The sequence below is a fragment of the Leucoraja erinacea genome, chromosome 11 (genome assembly GCF_028641065.1).
Source record: "Leucoraja erinacea ecotype New England chromosome 11, Leri_hhj_1, whole genome shotgun sequence".
Classification (NCBI taxonomy): Eukaryota; Metazoa; Chordata; class Chondrichthyes; order Rajiformes; family Rajidae; genus Leucoraja; species Leucoraja erinaceus.
The window spans coordinates 48584133-48606695 of NC_073387.1; the positions used below are offsets into that span (position 1 = coordinate 48584133).

The 22563-nt window shown below is 41.7% G+C and overlaps 1 protein-coding gene across 1 annotated transcript; it reads right to left on the minus strand.

Moving 5' to 3' along the window:
• Window positions 1-6903: 6903 nt before the first annotated feature.
• LOC129701776 (F-box/LRR-repeat protein 3-like) lies at window positions 6904-21861 on the minus strand. Its single transcript, XM_055643203.1, has 5 exons — window positions 21716-21861; window positions 12429-12798; window positions 10749-10871; window positions 10497-10668; window positions 6904-9490 (listed from the first exon to the last, which is right to left on the minus strand). The coding sequence occupies exons 1-5, from the start codon at window positions 21805-21807 to the stop codon at window positions 8847-8849; spliced, it is 1401 nt and encodes a 466-aa protein (XP_055499178.1). The 5' UTR covers window positions 21808-21861; the 3' UTR covers window positions 6904-8846.
• Window positions 21862-22563: the final 702 nt, after the last annotated feature.

Here is a 22563-nt window from a genome sequence, read left to right on the forward strand (position 1 = left end):
TCAGCAGTCAACCCAAACCAAATATTTGCCTTTGTAGTACCTTGAAGAATGGATAACAAATCTGGGAAATCCCCTATTTGAAAAGTTCAAGACAATTCAGTCAAGCTTCTGCAATCAATGAGTACTACTAAGAACATTCAACCGTTTGAAAATTCAAGCTTTTATTGTTGGACTCAAGTTATTTCTTGATTCCATTGAAAGAACAATTGGCCAAACTGATGTATTAATCAACTGTTACACCAAGCAAATTTCACACTTCAAAGTTCTAGCCCATTCCTAAGCACCAACTTTTAGTACTGATATCTTATTAAAAAAAAAATCTAATAAACATATCCATTATATCAGGCTGTGTGCCTTGGCAAGATTTAATTGTTTTACTTAAAAAATGCATTACTCAAGAGGATTTTACTCTGCTGATCACATCATATTCCATTGAAACTATACAAGAAGCAAACACTGAAGGGGCTTAGAGATAAGGAAATAGAATCTGATACAAGTGGGAGGCATTCTCAGAACTGAATGATTTTCATTAAACAAGTAAATGGAAATAAAGGTAGATATTTTAATAATGCTCAAATTCTTAAATTGACTTCCATGAAGAAAACTGCTGGCACGTTTATTTCGCAAAATATATTTTCCCCCTCCCAACTGACTTTTGAGATACAGCACGGAAACAGGCCTTTCAGCCCACCAAGTCCACACCGACCACTCTTCGTCTTGCGTATGGAGTGCAGAGCCTAAAGTTGTATGACAACTTGTTCTATTTGATCTAATTTGATTGTGCCCACCAGGTTGATTGCATTCGTCGAAACAGGGCGGACCACGTGAAGGTTGCAATCTTCCACCCCACATCGACCACGATTTCTGTACACTTGCACTATCCTACACACCAAGGACAATTTACAATATTATCAATGCCAATCAACCTGCAACCCTTTGGAGTGTGGAAGGTGTGGCGGAGTGTGGTGGAGGGATCCGGAGAAAACCCATGCAGGTCACGGGGAAAGCGTACAGACGGCACCCATAGTCAGAATCAAACCCGGGTGTCTAGCAGATAGGCAGCAAATCTACCACTGTACCACCGTGCTGCCCACCATAGTTAGAACAGGAACACAAGCAGGTTCGCAAATAGATTTAGCATGGAAAATTGTCTGAGTGAAATACTTCATCTAACGTTTCTGCTGTGTTTTTATGTAGCGGAAACGATGGTTGTCAATGAAGATCTAATTTTACAGATGTGATAAATTAGCTAATTTTGGAGAAAATATTTATAGATCAAATACAGATGTGATTTGATAAATTGTGGGCAAATGTCCAATGGGGCTTTTCATAAGTATAAGAGCGTACTAAATTTTGCTGTGGAATGTGCTCATCACTTATAACGCTAACGTTTACTGTCCATCTCTAATTTCTCCCAAACTGAGGCAGCCATAGAATTTGGTTGCCAGGAAATTTAAAATTACACTTTAAAAGGTGTGGAAATCTCCCAAAACACCTCTTTCCAAAATTGGCTAAAACTGGATTTTAGTAGTTTGGTGACAATCAACGACCTGATCATGTTTAATATAAAATGTGAAATCTCTATACGTGTGTGTGTGTGCGCGTGTGTGTGATCACATCTTCGCGAAAAACTGTAACGGTAAAATGTTTCGATATTCCGGAAGAGATTTTTCCCCTGGAGTCCAAAAAAATGTGCGTTGAGGGGACGGGACCCAACAGGTCCTGCTTGGTCTGGTGACTTATAAAAACACAAACTTTACAAATCTTAAATATAAATAAGCCAGAAAATGAAACAGCTTGTTTTAAATGATCTGAAGTAGTCATTTGCTCCAAACAATTACATAGTACAAATCGTTCACCTTTGATTTCTGAACTTTATAATCACAGTAAGAAAATACATATACTTTGTAAAACTCAAATGAATAGTTAAACAATACATCTTCATGAAAATATTTTAATTAGCATTCATAAAAACCAGTTTTAATGAACTTAATAGATGTCTCAATATACAACAAAATCACATTTAGTTGGCAATTCAATTCTGCAAATTCACCCAAAAAATGTTTTCTGGAAAAAGATTCTGACTAAATCAAGCTTTCTTTTAGGGTAGTAACCTTAGAATAGTAACCAAATACAAAGTTGAGTCACGTCACAAAATAAATTGAAAGCCTAACTGGGACAAGCAATTACAATATAAGTTAAACACTATATTAAACACAAGTCAAATGGTTTTATTATTTTAAATGCAATCAACATCATCACTAATTTAATCCATTCAAGAACACAAATATGTTTTAATAGCTGCAGTATTTGTTGGATCTATTCAGTAACTTTGTGAAGGATTTAATGTACAGATCTTTGTTGCGCTTGAAAAACATTTTTAGTTTAAGCTAATGTAATATAATGTACACACGAGACCCACGGAAATGAAGATGCTAGAATGTTCTAAAATGCTGGAGTAACTCAGCAGGACAGGCAGCATCTGTGGTGGTTCGAGTCTGAAGAAGGTTCTCGGCCCGAAACATAATTCATTCCTTTTCTCCATACATGCTGCCTGAGCCGCAGTTACTCCAGCATTTTGTGTGTGTGTGTCTCTCTCTCTCCAGAGGACATGGATATGTGATGTTTTGGTTTGGGACCCATCTTCAGACTGAGTTACATGAGCACTGTGTTCCACGCATTTCATGTTCATACAGGTTCAGTGGTATTCAAATGACCTTTGCTTTTGTGATCGCATCCAGAGTGACACCACAGCTTCTGTTTTTGTTTTACCAATTGTATTCTAACTTTTAATTGGATTAAACTGAACAAACATCATCATACGACTGCAGGTAAATCTCAACCATGTGTCCATGGTCTGGTAATTGTTTTGGAGCTACCAAGGTTGATAATCTATTAAATTCACTGTGCAAAATGCATTTGGGATTTTTTTTTGCTGATAATGCTAAACTAAGTGTTTTAATTTCCTCATATTTACAGTTGACCTACCCATTATTAGCATTGGAAACTGAGTAAACAAACTGAAATGAATTAAAATCTTTCTAAATTAATCTCTAATCAGTGTTTCTGTATTTTCAAAATCTAACATTGCTATTTTTACATCAGAATAATTTTCACATCACTTAATAATCAACTACACTGTAGTTATTTTATATAAAAACTCTAATATGTAGCATATGGAGGCATTACAACTTTGAAAGATGCCCATATTAATTGCTGATTTCAATTTACAACATTACAATTATTTCTCTTCATACATATGCTGTCAAGTTGCAGTCACAGAATATTGAAAATTCAATTTTTCAAAACGTTTACACGCTTGAATAGATCTCAAATATTACAAACATAAAATACAAATGATAACCAATGCAGAGATAAATAAAGCTCAAATAAATTGTTTGAATAAATAAAATGGAATTGAACAAAAATCTGCTATGAAAAGGTAATTGCTAAATGCAGATTTTGCTGAAATACACAAAATAAAACTCTAAATTACATTTACAGAGAAACAAAATTCACAAAAGGACATTAAACAGGAATTCAAAACTTCTCAGCTAAAAATAACAGAATTAAACTGGATATTATATCTAATAGACACAAAAAGCTGGAGTCACTCAGCGGGACAGGCAGTATCTCTGGAGAGAAGGAATAGGTGATGTTTCGGGGAGACCAAACGCAGACTGGGCGATCGTTTCGTGGAACACCTTCGCTCAGCCCGCCTGAACCAACCCGGCCTCCCGGCTGCTGGACACATCCTACACAAAGGTTTCCTCCACTGTCAGAGTGAGGCTAAACGCAAATTGGAGGAACAGCATCATATTTTGCTTGGGCAGCTTACAGCATTGCGGTATATTGATTTATCTCACAAGGTAGCCCCGGATTCCCTCTCTATCCCTCCCCCACCCAAGTTGCACTAGCTTCTCATTTTCAGCCTACTAACAACTTATAATGGTCTATTTCCTTTACCATTGTTAATTTTTTACATATCTTTCATTCATTGATCTTTATCTCTCCACATCACCAGTTATATCTCTCGTTTCCCTTATTCCTAACCAGTCTGAAGATGGATCTCAACCAGAAACGTCACCCATTCCCTTTCTCCAGAGATGCTGCCTGTCCCGTTGAGTTACTCCAGCTTTTTGTGTCTATCTTCGGTTTAAACCAGCATCTGCACTTCCTTCTTACATATTATAACTGCTACACTTCCAAGAGGTTTCTAGTGTTTCAGTTCATGTTATTGTTTCCTTTCGGTCACATGCCGAGTAACTTTTTTAAAATACGCTACTGCCTATGTATATTTTAATTAAAAAGTGCCGGAATCAAAACAAAATTAAATAAGCCAACACAATAAATTAATCCACTGCAATGCACCTCACCTCAAAGGGAAAGTGCACACAAGAAAAAGAGCAATATTGTGCACAATCACAAATGAATTAATTCACCAATTTGAAAAAGAGGTCCTAAAGTCTTGACCTGTCTGCAATATCATATAACATCTCAATTTTCAAGAGGTAGACAAAAATGCTGGAGAAACTCAGCGTGTGAGGCAGCATCTATGGAGCAAAGAAATAAGTGACATTTTGGGTCGAGACCCTTCTTCAGACTAATGTGGGGGTGGGGGGGGGGGGGGGGGGGGAAGAAAAAAGGAAGAGGCGGAGACAGTAGGCTGTGGAAGAGCTGGGTAGGGGAGGTGCAGGAGGGAGAAAGCAAGGACTACCTGACATTGGAGAGTCAATGTTCATACCGCTGAGGTGTAAACTACCCAAGCAAAATATAAGGTGTTGCTCCTCCAATTTTGCGGTGGAACTGCAAGGCCCAGGACAGAAAGGTCGGATTCGGAATGGGAGGGGGAGTTGAAGCGCTGAGCCACCGGGAGATCAGGTTGGTGGTTAATGCGAACTGTGCAGAGGTGTTGGGCGAAGTGATCGCCAAGCCTGCGCTTGATCTCACCGATGTAGAACAGTTGACACCTAGAGCAGCGGATGCAATAGATGAGGTTGGAGGAGGTGCAGGTGAACCTCTGCCTTGCCTGGAAAGACTGTTTGGATCCTTGGATGGAGTCGAGGGGGATGGTAAAGCGATAAGTGTAGCATTTCCTGCGGTTGCGAAGGAAAGTATCAGGGGAGGGGGTGGTTTGGGTGGGAAAAGACGAACTGTCCAAGGAGTTACGTAGGGAGCGGTCTCTGCGGAAAGCCGAAAGGGGAGGAGATGGGAAGATGTGGCCAGTGTTGGAATCCTGTTGGAGGTGGTAAAAATGTCAGAGGATTATTTGTTGTATGTGACGGCCGGTAGGGTGGAAGATGAGGACAAGGGGTCTCTGCCCTTGTTATGAGTGGGGGGGATGGGGAGTGAGAGCAGAGTTATGGGATATAGAGGTGACCCTGGTGAGAGCCTCATCTATAGTCGAAGAAGGGAACCTCCGTTCCCTAAAGAATGAGGACTTTTCCAATGCCCTGGTTTGGAACACCTCATCCTGTGTGCAGATGCGGCGTAGAGGGAGGAATTGGGAGTAGGGGGATAGAGTCCTTACAGGAAGCAGGGTGGGAAGAAGTGTAGTCCAGATAGCCATGGGAGTCAGTGGGTTTGTAGTATATGTCGGTCAGTAGTCTGTTACCCGTGATGGAGATAGTGAGGTCTTGAAACGGTAGGGAGATGTCGGAAATGGTCCAGGTGAATTTGAGTGTCAGATGGAAGTTAGTGGTGAAATGGATGGTCAGTGATTTCTGCATGGGTGCAGGAGGTGGCACCAATGCAGTCGTAAATGTAGCGGAGGTAGAGTTTGGGAATAGGGCCACGGTACGCTTCAAACAAGGATTGTTCGACATACCCTACAAAGAGGCAGGCACAGCTGGGGCCCATTAATGTGCCCATAGCTACGGCTTGGATTTGGAGGAAATGGGAGGAGTCAAAGGAAAAGTTGTTGAGGGCAAGGAACAGCTTTGCTAGGCGGAGGAGAGTATTAGTAGACTGGGATTAGTTCGTTCTGTGGTCGAGAAAGAAACCGAGGGCTTTAAGACCCTCCTGGTGGGGGATGGAGGTGTAGAGTGACTGGACATCCATGGTGAAGATGAGGGAGTGGGGGCCTGGAAACCGGAAGTCCTGGAGGACGAAGTGCGTGTGAGATGTCTTGGACATAGGTAGGGAGGGATTTGACAGGGGGGGGGGAAAGAGGGGATAGGATGGAGTCGGAGTATATGGAAATAAGTTTGGTGGGCCAAGAACAAGCAGAAACAATGGGTCTGCCAGGACAGTCAGGTTTGTGGATTTTGGGGAGAAGGTAAAATTGGGCCGGCGGGGGTGGGGAACGATGAGGTTGGAGGCTTGGGAAGGCAGGGAGCCGGAAGCGATGAGCCGTTGTTTGAGATGATAGCCTGGTGCTCGTCAGTGGGGTCATGGTCGAAGGATAAGGTGTCTGAGAGGTGGCACCTGGCCTCAGACCAGTAGAGGTCAGCGCGCCAGACTACCACCGCACCTCCCTTGTCGGCAGGTTTGATCACCCAGTCGGGGTTGTTGCAGAGTGGAGGGCTGTACATTCAGTGGGGGTGGGGGGGGGGGGAAAGAGGTTAGTGAGAAAGGAGAGTTGAAAAGTTGAGGCGGTTGATGTCCCGCTAGCAGTTTTAAATGAAACGGTCTAAAGAAGGTAGATGCCATAAGGGGGAGTCCAAGAGGAGGGGGTCCATTGAAGACGGGAGAAGCGGTCATCACTAGGGGGCGAGGACTCCTTCCCATGAAAAAATGCTTGGATGCGGAGGCAGCGGAAGACGAACTCCACATCGTGGCGGACACGGAACACATTGAGGTGGGAACGGAGGGGAACAAAGGCGAGGCCTCTGCTGAGGATAGACCATTCGGTACCAGAGAGGGGAGGTGGTCAGGGGGGGAATGGTGAACACACGGCAAGGATGGGGGTTCAGTCAGTTTTATTCATCACATACACATATAAGTGCAGTGAAATGAATTTGCCAGCAGCAGTACAATCAAAAAACACACAATACACAATAGAATTAAACACAAACATCCACAACAGCATTCTTCACTGTGTTGGAAAGCACAAAATACAGTCAGTTCTCCTCCATTGTTCACCCTTGGTCGGGGACATAATCTCCGTAGTCGCCGCGACGGACGGCCTGATGTACAGGCCCTCTCGTCGGGATGGTTGAAACTCCGACGTTGGGATAGTTGAAACTCCGACGTTGGGAAGGTCGCGGCTTGGAGGTTCCAAATCGGCGCTTTCTGGGGGCCTCATACCTCCCACTGGCCGTCGATCGGAGTTCTTCCCCGTCCATCCCTAGCAAGGGGTCCCCGCCCGCGGCTAGAAGCTCCGCAGACCACGGCTTCAGGCTGTAACAGTCCGTGGGCCAGCGATCAGAGCACTGCCTTCTGGCGACCCCGGCAAGGGCTCACCGGCTCCGCGATGAAAAGTCCACACTGCGCCCGCTGCTGAAACTCCGGGCCCGACTCCGGGAAAGGCTGCACCAATCCATGGTGTTAGGCCGCGAGGGATGCGACATGGAAAAAGTCGCCTCTCCGTGGGTTGGGGCCGGAGGAAGGCAGGTGAGTGGACGGAGGCCGAGACGATGTCTGATAGGTGGGTGGTCAGAAAGGAGGGAGATTTGAGGACAATGGTGTGGGTGGAGAGGCGCTGGGATCATATGGTACAGGGGAGAAGGGAAAGACCCAGTGGATGGTGGAATGGCGAGGGCCGGTAGAGTCACTGGTGGAGGCCCGCGGGGGAGTGGAGTCCGGGTCAGCGGGCGAAGCGTCGGAAGTCCCGGCCAGCGGATGGCCGGTAATGCGGCGAGGGTCTGCGGTCCCAGGGAGACAGCGAGGATCGGCGTTATCAGTGAGGTGGCAATAGTCGGAGGTACCGGTGAGGTGGCGAGGGTTGGCAGTCCCGGTGAGGCGGCGATAGTCAGAGGTCCCAGTGAGGCTGCGAGGTTCGGCGTCATCGGTGGGTCGGTGAAATTCGGCAGCAGCGGCCATGTGGAAGTCGGCGACGTCTCGGTGGTCCGGGCCTGAGATCGGTCAGGGAGGCAGTGAGTGTTGGTGCTGCTCCTCGTGGCAAAGATGGCGTCGCAGGACTGGGCTTGGTAGTGTTTGGGCGGGCGGCACGGGCCAACGTTGGGGCCCGGGGCCTGCAGACGGTCGAGTCGCGGAGAGTCGGTGGCAGGAGCGGCCTGGAAGCGGGCAAGTTTACGGTCCTTGGTGGAGTCCAAGTAGGCAAGGAATCGTTTATTCAAAACGTGGATCTGCCATAGGATGAAGTATAGTTGGGGTCCGTTGCAGGTGTGGGTGAGTGAGGCCTGAAGTTGCGGCAGAGTCAAAGCACGATCCTGCTGGTGCCGGCAGTAGCCAGAGTCAAACGCAGGGCACGGAAGGAGATCCGTGCCTGACAGAATCTATAGTCCGGGTTGGGTCCGAACTGGGAGGTAGGGAACTGGAATCCATGAGGTACAAGATGGAGGTGCTGGCAAGTCCCAAGAAAGCAAACGTGGCTGTGGTAATGGGTGTGGGTTAAGATGTGGTCGTAGAGTTGGAAGGAAGCGGGGGGCAGTGAGGATCATTTCAAGAGAATCATTTCAGACCATGAGCAAAAAGCCAAATGAAGGAAATACAAAAAACAATTTAGTTTTGAAATGAGAAAATCTGCAAGTAGTTCGAACCAGTCACGAACATGGTCAGTTCAGAATCCATACTCAAAGTGCATTCCAACAGATCTTGGCTTTCACAACTCTTAGTTTATTCATTCTTATTAGGATGCAGATGTATTTATAAGTATGCTTTATTTGCTGATGAAGCAGAGTAAAGTGTTTCTCATTGTCCATTTTAAATAACATGCACCAACTTTACCATGTGGGCATCATATCTGGGAACCATACCCTTCCCAGATATTTGGAAACCTCCCAGTGGATTTGTTCCACGTTATATTTCTGATCTGGTATCAGCACTTCCTCCATGATGGATAACTGGGTTAGCCGTCCTCCACAACACTTCACAAATTCTACAAATGCACTGCATGATACCTCACATTCACCCAGACCTAGAGCAGTTAGGTTCTTACAACGCTCTGCAATGCAAATCAGCTCATCATCCAGAGGATGGCGACCATTTGCACAGACCACCAGTTCGATCAATCTCGGACAGTTCATTCCAATCCGACCCAACATCTGCTGACTGACCGCACGGCCAAAATAGATGTGTGTGACTGGGGTTTCGTCATGGAAAAATGGGTCAAACTCTTCTTCGTACAGAAAGAAGTACATTGCGATGTTGACTTTTGGAGAGTGTTTAACGAGAGCATCCCAGCTACTCTTTTTTATGCTGTGAAATTGTGTCTCTCCAGGGTTCTCACTCACCACGTCGATGCGAAGTTGTTCTAGATTAACATGCTTTTCACTGGAAAGGGCCAAGAGCAACTCATCGCTCAGAAGGTAATAGTTTAGCGCCAGCTCTCTCAGGCCATAGCACTGGTCTGCCACACAGAGAATGCCTGTGTAAAAATAAAATGATTATTATAGAGCAACAAAAATGCAATCTATAGAAAACACAATTAAATCACCCATAATTTGAGACAGCAAGAGGTACATGACAGCACCATCATGCGAGGATAGGTACGAATTATTTCAAGTGAATTTCTTAGCAATTTCAACACAGTTTGTGATAAGAACAAAAAGGCCTGAGAATTTCAAAAGAAATAAAAGCAATGGTACAAAAGGAACAATTTTCCTGACAACTGAAATCTTTGTGTAGCAAAATGATTTTGTGTGCAAAAAAAAAGATGTGGTTAAAACTAGTATTGTCATGCTGAGTAATCCAAATTGGATAGGAAGTAATATAAATTTAGTAACTCCCCTCACCATGTAGTGATACAATCAGTTTCAAATTCAGGAATGAGCAATGTGATTTGAGAAATGTACTACTGTTCCTTCAGACAGGATTTTTCTTAAATAATAACAATCAAATTAATGGAATCAAAGGTTACAGTACAGATGACCATTTGGCCCATCAATGATTTGGATGAGAAATAAGGTATGATTAACAAATGTGCAAATGTGAAAGTGGGTTGCATCGTAGATATCCAAGATGGTTATCAAAAATTTCACCAGGATCGTAATCAGTTTGGCAAGTGGGCTGAGGAATGGTTTATGGAGTTTAATACACAAAGTGTTGCATTTGGGAAGTCAGACAATAGCGGGATCTACAGAGTGAATGGCAGGGCTCTGGGGAGAGTTGTAGAGCAGAGCAATCTAGGAGTGATGGGATAATCCGAGTATAGACCCAGGCAATGTGTGCAAGGTTCTAAATGAATATTACTCATCTGTATTCAACGACATGGAAGATGACGAGTTTAGGGAAGTATAGCAATATCAAAATAACTCCTCTATACTGACTTCCCAGGGTCAGTATACTAGAGTAGAAATATAATAGGTACACTCCTGCAATACCCTAAAGTACTAATTGATGAATTGAGAGTTAAACTGTAAACTTCAATTTACCTGCGGGTGAAACATAAGGGCAACTGCTCATTTTCAACAGTTTCAGGGTGTCGCTGTTATTAGCTACCAAAACCTTTAGAGATGGATCGTCTATTGGTGTATCATTAATCTTGATCGATGACAGTGACTTGGAGTTGACAAACACCACAGTCAGAGCTGATACAAAGCGTGACTGTGAAAACAAAAATGTGAGAATGAATGATGTGTAGCGATAAGCAAGGGAATTTAAAAGATGTAAAACTGAAAAAGTACCTTTGACAAATTCATGAAACTAGGCCTTGCTGTGGAGATCAGTCCCAGGGTTTTTACTGAACAGTTGACCAGTTGTGAAAGGATATCACAGGCTGCCTCTGCAGACTCAGTGCTACTGTCAACCTAATGAAGGCAAGAAAAGACCTCAAAGTTTTAATACACCATACCATGACATTAAACTTCCACGGCACTTCTAGATGACATTTGTATACTTGTGGCATGTTCATAAAATGCTAGAATAGAATTTAACATCAAAAGTGGCAGACGTTATGGATTAACAACTTGCCTGAAGAAATTCTGCATTGCCTCATTCCTTCAGAGTATACAAATTGAAAAACTATATCTACCACCAACCAAAACAGTCAAGAATGCATGAATCAATTTCAATCCTGTCATATTTGGTACCAAGGTGTCAGTCACATCACAATCATAATCATACATTAGCCAAGTATGTTTTGAAACATGAGGAATTTGATCTGCCCTAGTCATACCAATAAAAAGCAACAAAACACACAAAATACATTTAACAGCAATTCCTCCACATTCCTCAGTGATGGAAGGGAAAAAAAAGTTCAATTTCTTCCTTTCTTTGGCCTCGAGCCTCCTTTGACAGGACGATCTTGGCTCCTGTAGCTGGCGGTCGGGCCCTCCCTGTCGGGGTGATCAAGCTCCCACATTGGGGGGATCTCAGCACCCCGCGCCGGGCGATCAGACTCCCGAATCAAACCTCCTGCGACTTGAGCTCCCGTACATCAGCCTCTACCCGAGAATGCGAGATCCTCGATGTTGGAATCCGCAGGCTGCAGTTGGAGCATCGATCCCAGGCAAGGGATCACAGGCTCCAATGGTAAGTCCATGGCCCCGCAGTGGGGCTCAAAGTCACTCGCGCAAAGACCACCAGCTCACACTACTTCACACTATCAAACAAAATTTTACACCAAACTGTGGTATCAGGACAAACAACCAAACACCTTATGAAAAGAATGGTTTGAAGGATTGCCTTTAAGGAGATGCAAATGAGCAGGAAGAGAGGGAAATCCAGAGCCTAGTTAGCCAAAGGCACATAAAACTCGCAAAACTAGCAATCAACCCATCCTAACAGTGTCAACGAGATAACCAACCCAATTCCACACTCCAGTAAACATTCTCATAGTCCTGTGGGTCATTGCTCTTGAAATATACAACCAGGGAATTAAATGTGCTGGGTTATCCGCTTCCAATACACTTTCAGGCATTGAACTTCAAACCCCTCCAGCTTTTGGGTGAAAAGATTATTCTTCATCTTCCCTCTAATGCTTCGACCAATCGTGCAGCTAAGGGGGAGGGTCCTTCCAATTTACTTTATCCAAGCCGCTCAATTTAATGCTCCCACATGTCCTACTATTCCAAAATAAAATAATTAAGCTATCTGATCTAATTATTTTCCACTCCTAGCCCCATTTTCATATATCTCCTTTGCAATGTGGTGGTTAAAATAGGACACAATATTCAAATGTAACATAAAGATTCCCATCACAACATGTTGTCTATGCATTCCCTTCACAGATGCTGCCTGACCTGGTGAGTTCCTCCAGCACTGTGATTTGCTCAAAATTCCAGCATCTGCTTATTGAGTCTCCTAACATGCATTGTTGGCTTATTTTGTTTCTAAACTGCAGTTCAGCGCTAGCTTCTTTTTACCTTAAAACTGACATATTGCAAATGATCAGCATGTTTTTTGATTATCTGCTGGATAAGATCCGGGTGAGTGGAATTCAAATAGGATGTTGCTGGCTGATTCAATTCAAACTCAAACCGTCTCCATAGCTCAGGCATGTGAAAGGCTTCATTCCAGGTTCTGCATACGGATGATGCACAAGCCCGATCCACCAATGGCAAGTACTGGAAGATGTGCAGAATCAAATCATAGTGTAGGTTTCCCCAGTCTTCACAAGAAATGTTTGAAGTCTCACTGTCTTGAACAAAGCCAGTCATCTGCCTTTTATTTACTTTATCGACAAAGGAAGGAGGCTGGATCCCAAGCTTTTGCGTAACTCTGTTCGGCTTCATTCTGAAAAGGAAAGACGATTTGTTACCTTAAATTGGAAAAAAAAAGAATTCTGCATTCAATTATAATAAATATTAAATCCAATTAACCAGCTTTGAAGCTATCTCAGGACTTAAAACTATTTATATGGAGATATTTAATAAAACAAAGAGTTTAGGTTTACTCAATATTAAAAGTGCACTTTGTTACGTTCTTTAAACATTTATGTTATGTTCTTTAAACAACTTCTCCTCTAAAATTGGTCGTTTTACCCATTTTGGGTGGATGCTATAAAAATATTTTAAATGACTGAATGAATATTAACTAGAAATGGAAAAAAAGAGGAAGTATCAAGTTGGACTGACAAAACCAGACATGTTCACGCAAACCTATACTGTCACTAGTACCCAACTCTAAGGGGCTTGAGCTAATTTATCCAAGTCTCCTGAAATGCACTATTGTCTGAATTCAAAGTCACTGGTTGCATATACATTCTTTTTCTTGGACTGCACCAATTTACTAGCGCCTTAGAAGCCAATTGGAGATGGATGCAAATCAAACACCCGAGTTGGTGTTTGACCTGCTGGCATCTCATTATCATGGAGGAAAAGCGAGTTTCAAGCAGACTAAAGTCTGCCACTGTTACTGCTTACATACACATTTGCTGCAAATATGTGATGGAGTGATAATTTTCATGTTTCCTTGCAATATTCATTCTTCAACATTGATGTGTCATATATCTCCAGGGTGTAGTAGATTAACTCAAATGACCATATGCATATGATCACAGTAGGAGAGTTTATTGAACCAAATCCGGAGTAGTCTATCATCGCCTATAAGAAGATCTGGAGAAAAATCGGCAGGGAAATTGCAGGTTTGGGAAGACAAATTGGAAACTGCACAACATACCAATGGTTTGTGTTTTCAATTAGCCCCCTGTTTCTTTTCAAACCAAGGATGTAAACAAGTATAATTATATTTTAAAAAGTTGTGCATTAACATACTTTCAGTTACATGATATAATTGTACAGATTAACTTAAAATGACTGCTCATCCCAAAAAAAATAAAAATGCCTGTAATGCAACTCCATGTGCAATTAAAATACAATATTTTTGAAATACTCGAGTCATGCAGTGTCAGCAGAAAGATAAATTGATTTAATGTTTCAAATCGAGCAACCTTTGTCAGAACTGATGGCTGTTTTCTGTTTTTATTTCAGATTTCCAGCATCTATAGTTTTTTTTTAAAGATATTCAACTCAAATTCTAAAATAGTGCTAGTGTCACGAACAATAGAATATCAATTATGTCGCCTTTCCTAAAAATGAAGTGGCAAAATATTTTAAACCTTGACCAACATATTTCAATATGGAGTATTTACTGCATTGGCTGGAATGTATACAATTCTACAGCAGATCATACAACAATTTCTAAACAAAATTTAACTAAGAAAATTGATAATATAAATGATAATACATTTCAAAACATCAGTACAGGGTTTATGCCAGAATCACGTATGAAAATTAGTATTCTACAGATAAAAGCATCCAAGTTCCACTTGAAAGCAAGATAAACTCCTTGTTTAATGGTTTTATATCTTGTTCTGTTAGGGTTGCTTGTGAAGCAAAATCAATTACAGAAAGAAAATTATAGCACTATTAGATTTTAAATGGACTAATATTAAATTGCTTAATACCTCCCAGGTCTTTATGTAATAAAGCTTTCAACTTTCTACCAAAGATTTTCCAGCATCTTGAAAATTCTGTTAGCAGGGATTAAAGTTAGATTCAGATTCAGATATTTACAGCCCTAACAACTGTGTACTTTATCAAAACAGACATAGAGATTGCACAAGTTTCTCTCCCTGCCACGGCAAAACACTACCCATCAGAAAATTAAAAATCTATGTCATCAGCAGTGCTGCAAGAACGGTCATCTTTTCAAATACTTTTCATACTATGCTCATCCAGATCCTCCACACTTAATTATGTTCAGCAGTGCTTCAATTTCAATGGTCTCCACCTAAAGCAAGATGACATGAAGGTGAAGGTTCAATAATGAACTCCACTTAATTCAATCAATAATGTTAAATTAAAAAAAAAAATGTTTTGAATCTGTCTGCTATTGCCCATTCTGAAAATTAATGCAATAATACTGCATTATGTAGATTGTATAAGATAATGCAACAAAATGTGTACAACTGGTCAGTTTTAAAGGCAATCTGACAAAAAATATAATGCAAAATATTGGCATATTGGAAATAGTGTGGAAAAAATTGGCATATTGAATATTTAATTCAATATGCACATCACATTATGTGCCAAAATGTGTCTATCCACACAAGCTCATACCACAAAATTTATATTAGCATTTAATTGGGAACAGCTCTCATGGAGGAGCCATGAGTTGCATTAATGCTACTACAGATAATTATTCTGATTTTGGTTGATTTAAACTTTTGCTAAACTCAATTTCAAGTAATAACAAACAATATTGTTCATTTCGTGAAACTATCCTCTGCACTTTCATTCATCTGTTTCACCCTTGAATGAATGCTTTTGAACAATCTAATCCCTGTGAAATGGGTAAATAAACAGCCACCAAAATTATTTTCTTTAGATAACTCCACCATGCAACAGTATAACTTTCATTTTCCTGTCTCCAACCATGTGTGCTGATGCAGGGCACCCACAATTCCTCCCCTCTCTGCAGATGCTGCTCAACCCGAGGTTGTTTTATTCCACTTTTATGTGTAGCTTCTATGTAGTATCAAAAATATACCATTATTTGTTGTAAATTCCACATAATGGCTTCAACTACATACAGTAAATTAGAATACTAATTAATGGTGAATTTACAAGTTACTTGCAACTTCCTGATCAAGTTTTATGGTTAGGTGTATCTATGTGAAAATAAGGGCCCCATGGCCTTGGCTACCCGTCTCATCATTTCCAGTAGAGAAACATAAAACATTCTCAAAAACAGCATTATTATTCGCGGAGCTCGGTGAGCCGCGGGACTGACTTACCATCGCACGGTGGGGTATCGCCTCAGCGCAGAGGGAGAAGAGGAGGGAAGAGACAGCAGCCCTAAGATTTTTGCCTCCATCACAGCGAGGAGGTGCTTGGTGGACTCACTGTGGTGGATGTTAATTTGTGTTTACTGTCTGTTCTGTTGTTTATTATTGTATGTATGACTGCAGGTAACGACATTTCGTTCAGACCGTAAGGTCTGAATGACAAATAAAGAATCTAATTTTAATTCTAATGCTGAATTCACTTATTCCCAAAAATGATGTATTGCTTCCACCATTTAAACATGGAATTCACACAGTTGGTCTACTTGTTATTGGCAGCAGTAGGGCAACATTTTATAAACACCATTTTATTATTCCCCAAACCTTAAAGACAAATCTCATTTGTTGTCACCATTCCCGGTTTTTCTGCTGTGTTTCAATAATCTATCCTTAACTAATTCATACTTTGTGCAAGCGTTCCCATTGTTTGAACTATAAGGCTATCAAAATACCCAATTATACCCACTTTCCATATAATTTTACTTGGATGTAATTCTAGATTTCATTTTGTTTCAGCAACTGCTTGAAAATTTTGTTGATGCCCATAATAAAAAGATAAAGTATAAGCTCCAAAAGAGGCAGTGAAAGGGACACTATTTGGAAATAGTTAGAGAAAGGAAGAAGAGTTTAACCGATAAGCACAAAAACTATATAATTGGAACTAAAACTTTAACAAGCCAGGAAGAAATGGCTTCGGAAACTACAATTTGCTTCCAATTACATGCAATATGATCATTACTTCGCAGGATGTGCATGCTGGAGTAACTTTTCATGTACAACTGGATCAGCACCAGAGCAGAATATCACCAGGTAAAATAATGCAAAGTAATCATATTTGCACTAACTACTTTAAAAATTGGAATTACAACAATAATATTAAGAGCATTATGTAATTCAATCAGCAATGTACATGTAGAGTAAATATGAAGTGAATTAGCTATGCAGGGGGCCCTCACATTATGGCCATTTGGTTTATGGTAAAATTAATCTGTCAGGAATTTACAAATCATTATGCAAAAATTTGAGACAGAATAAAATTCACTCTTGCAAGATTTGTGCATTAAAAAATATATATAAAATGCAAAAGAAACAACTTCTGGCCATAGTTTTTTCCTGCTTAATATTATACAGAAATACGGTTTGGATATGTCATCACTGCCTCAATTCAAGTCAAGAGAATTTATTGTCAAGTGTCCCAGATAGGACAATGAAATTCTTGCTTGTCAATTGCAGCAGAGTCCTTCCTTTGCCAGAAACGAAAAACGATTAAGCTATACGAAGTGCCATTGTTTTGTATTATGTGCAATCTTCAGTTCTGCTTAGACAGTTTCAGGAAAGATATAGTGATTTTTGAGAAAAATCACCAAAATAAAACAAGTTTTCAAAATGATAGAGGGATTCAATAAAGACATTAATGAGAAACATTATTATTTTTGTTGGAAATGAAGTGCATAATGTACAGTGGAATATATAACAAAGGACCAATTTCCTAATCTTGATCCTACCTTTCACACTGCTTCTAGCTGCATAGGATATAAACTTTGGAGTTATTTCCTGCCAAAACATTTAAGAACAAATTGGAGGAAAAAGTTTGGGGTAATGGAGAATGAGATCATACCCAAACAGACTGCAGTTATTGGCAAATAGGGAATAGAGCAAAATAGACCATTGTCAAGCAGTACATATCTACTTCATCTGGAAAGAATTGGGAGGTTCAACATAGCAAAGAAATATTCTCCCGCACTAATGGCCACTCGTGACAGATTAGTGGCAGGGGAAATATATATATATATAGATTACCAGTGCAATGCCACAAAGGTAGCCAAGTCAATTTATTTGTGCAACGCACACACCATATTTAAACCCCTCCCCTCGTATTTTACAGGTTTGTCTAGTGATAGGCATGCTGTGAAATGTAGAACTGCAATTATCCACTCAAGACATTATTCCCATTGTTGACCTGATAAATTCCACCCTAATGACTTTCTGCAAAATAGAAACTATGTAAACTACTGGATCCCTTTAGTTTTAGAATGCAAAACTCTATGTTGAAAGCAGCCTCAAACTGTGAGAAAAACACGTGCAGGGGTCTTCAAACACCCCATAATATTATACACAAATACTATCAAGTCAAACTCAAGTACTGTAGGTAGACCAAAGGGGAAGAAATCAACTTCTATCTATTTCATAGTGGCAGTAGCAAGCACAAGAATATAATAAGGATACAGAGTAATCCATTTAGACCCTCATCTGCTCCACTGTTCTACCACGGGTTCCTACCTTAGTGCAAATATCATAAACCAACTCATATTCTTTGATTTCCTTGGTATCTAAACTTTATTTGTCTTGAATATACTCAGCAACTGAGCTTCACTTTTGGGTAAAATGAATAGGTGATGTTTCGGGTCGAGACCCATCTTCAGATCAAGAGTTAGGGAAGAGGAAAACTAGAGACATGTTGAAGGGCGAAGTGCGAAAAGGACAGATCAAAGCAATGCTGATCAAAGAAATGTAGAATGATCATTGCAGGCTGAGAGGGAGGTGACACATAGGCATACACTCAGCAAAATTAATCTGGAAAAAAATGAAACTAGTCAGAGAACTAGGGTGGGGAGGGATGGGGAGAGAGAGGTAAATGTCAGATCGGCGCCTTGATATGAATAAAGTAAAACATGTTCCAAGCAAGGGTTACTTGAAGTTAGAGAAATCAATATTCCTACCGTTGGTGGGTTAATCAGAGGAATGCTCCTATCTTGGATTACTCTGTGGTTGCGATTAAAAATACAGGCAAATTTAGTACCAACCCAAAAGTTCTCACCCTCCATTTTAAACACCTCTACATGACCAAATGTTCAAGGGGGTATTTGTACTAAGAAGGCTTTGAACATAAAGTCATGTCAATAAGTTATATACTTATTGGTCCTTTGGCCCAACTTCCCCATGCCGACTAAGATGCCTCATCAACAGTGGTCCCACCTGCCAGTGTTTACCCCATATCCTTCTAAACCATTCTTATCCAGAACCTGTCCAAATGTATTTTAAATACATCTCAACTACCTCGTGATAGCTCATCCATACTTAGCTTGTTTCATATACCCATCATCCTCTGTGTGGAAAAAGGATGCCCCTCAGGTTACTCTCCTCTCACCTTAAAATCTTCCTTCCCACACATACTTGGAATGTCTACCTTGGAATCTAGAATGGTTTCCACAAATTGAAAGGTAACAAATGCATTCTAGTATTTAGAGAGAGAGAAAATGAGGAACTATGTTTAAGAAAGAACTGCAGATGTTGGAAAAATCAAAGGTAGACAAAAATGCTGGAGAAACTCAGCGGGTGAGGCAGCATCTATGGAGTGAAGGAATAGGTGACGTTTCGGGTCGAGATCCTTCTTCAGACTGAACCTCAGTTAAGGTGTATTTGTACTTCCCGAGAAGTTGTGACACTGCACTGGAATACTTTAAGCTTTACTTAGTGATCAAATGGTCCAAGTTGGTTACCAAACTCGCAGAACGGGGTCTCTGCGCATCCCTCTGCAATTGGATCCTCGACTTCCTCATTCACAGACCACAGACTGTTCGAAGTGGTGGAAAGGTGTCAGCCTCGATAACAATCAGCACGGGAGCACCTCAAGGCTGCGTGCTCCGCCCCCTGCTGTACTCACTCCATACCCATGACTGCGTAGCCGGTCATAGTGCAAACACCATCAAGTTCGCTGACGACACCACTGTTGTGGGACATGTCACTGATGGGGACAAGCCAGAGTATAGAAGCGAGATCGACCGACTGACCAAATGGTTCCAGCACAATAACCTGGCCCTCAACACCAGCAAAACCAAGGAACTGATTGTGGACTTTGGAAGGGGTAGGATGGGGACCCACAGTCCCGTTTATATCAACGGGTCAATGGTGGAAAGGGTCAAGAGCTTCAAATTACTTGGTGTGCACATCTCTGAAGATCTCTCCTGGTCTCCTGATGCAATTATAAAGAAAGCACATCAGCACCTCTACTTCCTGAGATTGGAGAGTCGGTATGTCAAGGAAGACTCTCTCAAACTTCTACAGGTGCACAGTAGAGAGCATGCTGACCGGTTGCATCGTGGCTTAGTTCGGCAACTTGAGTGCCCAGGAGTGGAAAAGACTACAAAAAGTAGTAAATACTGCCCAGTCCATCATCGGCTCTGACCTCCCTATCATCGAAGGGATCTATCGCAGTCGCTGCCTCAAAAAGGCAGGCAGCATCATCCTGGCCACACACTCATCTCCCCGCTACCTTCAGGTAGAAGATACAGGAGCCTGAAGACTGCAACATCCAGGTTCAGGAATAGCTACTTCCCCACAGCTATCAGGCTATTAAACTCAACTCATACAAAACTCTGACCATTCATAGCACATTATCTGTTTATTTGCACTTTATCTGTTTATTTATTCATGTGTGTATATATTTATATAATGGTATATGGACACACTAATCTGTTCTGTATTATTCATGCCTGCTATATTCTGTTGTGCTGAAGCAAAGCAAGAATATCATTGTCCTATCTGGGACACATGACAATAAACTCTCTTGAATCTCGAAAATGCAATTCTAAGAATGAGAGTGCAAATTCCGTCAGATTTGAAAATGGTCATCATATCATTGTACAAGTATTTGCTGATAATGGTCTGGTGTCAGGATCTTGGAAATAATCCCAGCCCTCTTGTAGCTGGGCGTGGAGAAGTTGTCTATGAGGATTGCTGTTCAGTGTGCTGGGGTGAGCAGAATGACTAAGGTGATAATTGCAGGTCTCAGTTGGGAACTGGCAGCTTCAGAAGCTTGTGTTAAAATTGCCTGGATTCTATGCATTGATGTTTCCAGACACCCTAGCAGAGAAAATGGTTTGCACTCAAATTAAGGGGTTAGTCACAAGATGCCCTTTACCAAGACAGTAATATTCTTTTTTTTCTAGAGATGCTGCCTGACCCGCTGTTACTGCAGCATTTTGTGTCTATCTTCGGTGTGTAAAACCAGCATCTGCAGTTCCTTCCCACACAATGATTGCAGTTGCTGACTGACAGTTCAAGAGTCAAGAGTGTGTGAAGAAGGGTCTCGACCCAAAATGTCACCCATTCCTTCTCTCCAGAGATGCTGTCTGTCCCGCTGTTACTCCTGCTTTTTGTGCCAATCTTGCATTTTATTGTCATATGTCCCAGCTAGAACAATGACATTCTTATTTGCATTAGAACAGAATATGTAAACATAATACACTAAATTTGCTGCCACAGAAGGCAATGTAGGCCAATTCACTGGATGTTTTCAGGAGAAAGTTAGATTTAGCTCTTTGGGCTAACGGAATCAATGAATGTGTGGAAAAAGCAGGAACGGGGTACTGATTTTATTGATCAGCCATGATCGTATTGAATGATGGTGCTGGCTCGAAGGGCCGAATAGCTTACTCCTGCACCCGTTTCGAAACAATAAACGAGAAAAAAGTTCAGTGGGTGTATATACACCATACTTACAAATGCGCACACACACTATGTAATGTATTGATATATACACGCACATATAGGTACACACACAAAAAAAACAATAATAGTACACTTGACATTAATTGAACCGCTCCTATCACTATTAGGTGATATTCCTATTGTTTTCATCCCCAGAGATGCTGCCTGTTCCGCTGAGTTACTCCAGTATTTTGTGATTTTGTGTCTGCCCCCAAGAGACTGACTACCTGAGCCAAGGGAGGCCCCTACGCACTTCCTAATTTACCACAAGAACTCCTTCTTCCCCCAACACAACTCGACCCACATCATCACAACAGCAAATAGCAACAGGAGAATCGTTTGTTTGGTGGGTTGTTTTGTATTTTTTCTGCTTACTTTTCTACATGCTCCGCCTCGGCAGCTTTCGTCGGACGGTTGTCCGGTCGGTGGGTGGGTGGGTCGTGAAGAAGGCGACAGAACACCTCCATCTCCAGCCGCAGCTTCTTTCACCGTGACTGGCGGAAAGCGCGGAACGCGTCACACGGGAGAAGGAGGGAGGCGCTCGGCATTGTGGGCGTTGTAGTTCCTTCTTCCGGATGTCCCAGCAATCGCCAGCGTGCGTGGACTACAAACCCACTGCGCAGCGCGTGTGACCATGACTGGCGGAAAGCACGAAGTGGGCCCCCCGAGGGAGAAGGCCAGAGCCGCGGCGCATTATGGGGGTTGTAGTTCAATCTGCCGGATATCCCTGTAATCCACAGCGTGTTTAAACTACAATCCCACAAAGCAACGCTCTGCAGGCCTGGATTGCCAAGACTGTAGGTCTGTGGGTCCACTGACAATCATGCTCAGACACAATTAATTGGTGAATAAATATCCACCTTAATTAGATCGTAGGTGCAAATGACAAGATTTATTATGGTTCAATGTTCTTAAAATATATTGTTTTTGCAGTAATCAGGCTAACGCCCTCTGACATTCAAACTCAAGACAAAATAAATTGGTAAATAAATATCGACCTTAATTAGATGGCATTTGGAAATGACAAGATTTATTATGGATCCTTTTTTAAAAAAAAGTAATCTTGTTTTTGCAGCGTCATCATTTAGCTTTGTTAAATTAACCTATCATTTTTGTACTTGAATCTACCTCGTTGGTGACCCACGGACTCCTTGGTCGGACTTTGCTGGCTTTACAATGCACTAAACGTTATTCCCTTATCACTTATCTGTACACTGTAAATG

Bases quoted from the DNA above. Each gene is read 5' to 3' on its own strand.
- LOC129701776 (XM_055643203.1), bottom strand. From the start codon at position 21,807: ATGGAGGTGTTCTGTCGCCTTCTTCACGACCCACCCACCCACCGACCG. The intron at 12,799-21,715 runs GTAAGCAGAAAA...TTTCCTTTTCAG, and splicing joins GAGGCGGAGCATGTAGAAAA to AATGAAGCCGAACAGAGTTA. The intron at 9,491-10,496 runs GTAAATTGAAGT...ATTTTTACACAG, and splicing joins CCCTTATGTTTCACCCGCAG to GCATTCTCTGTGTGGCAGAC.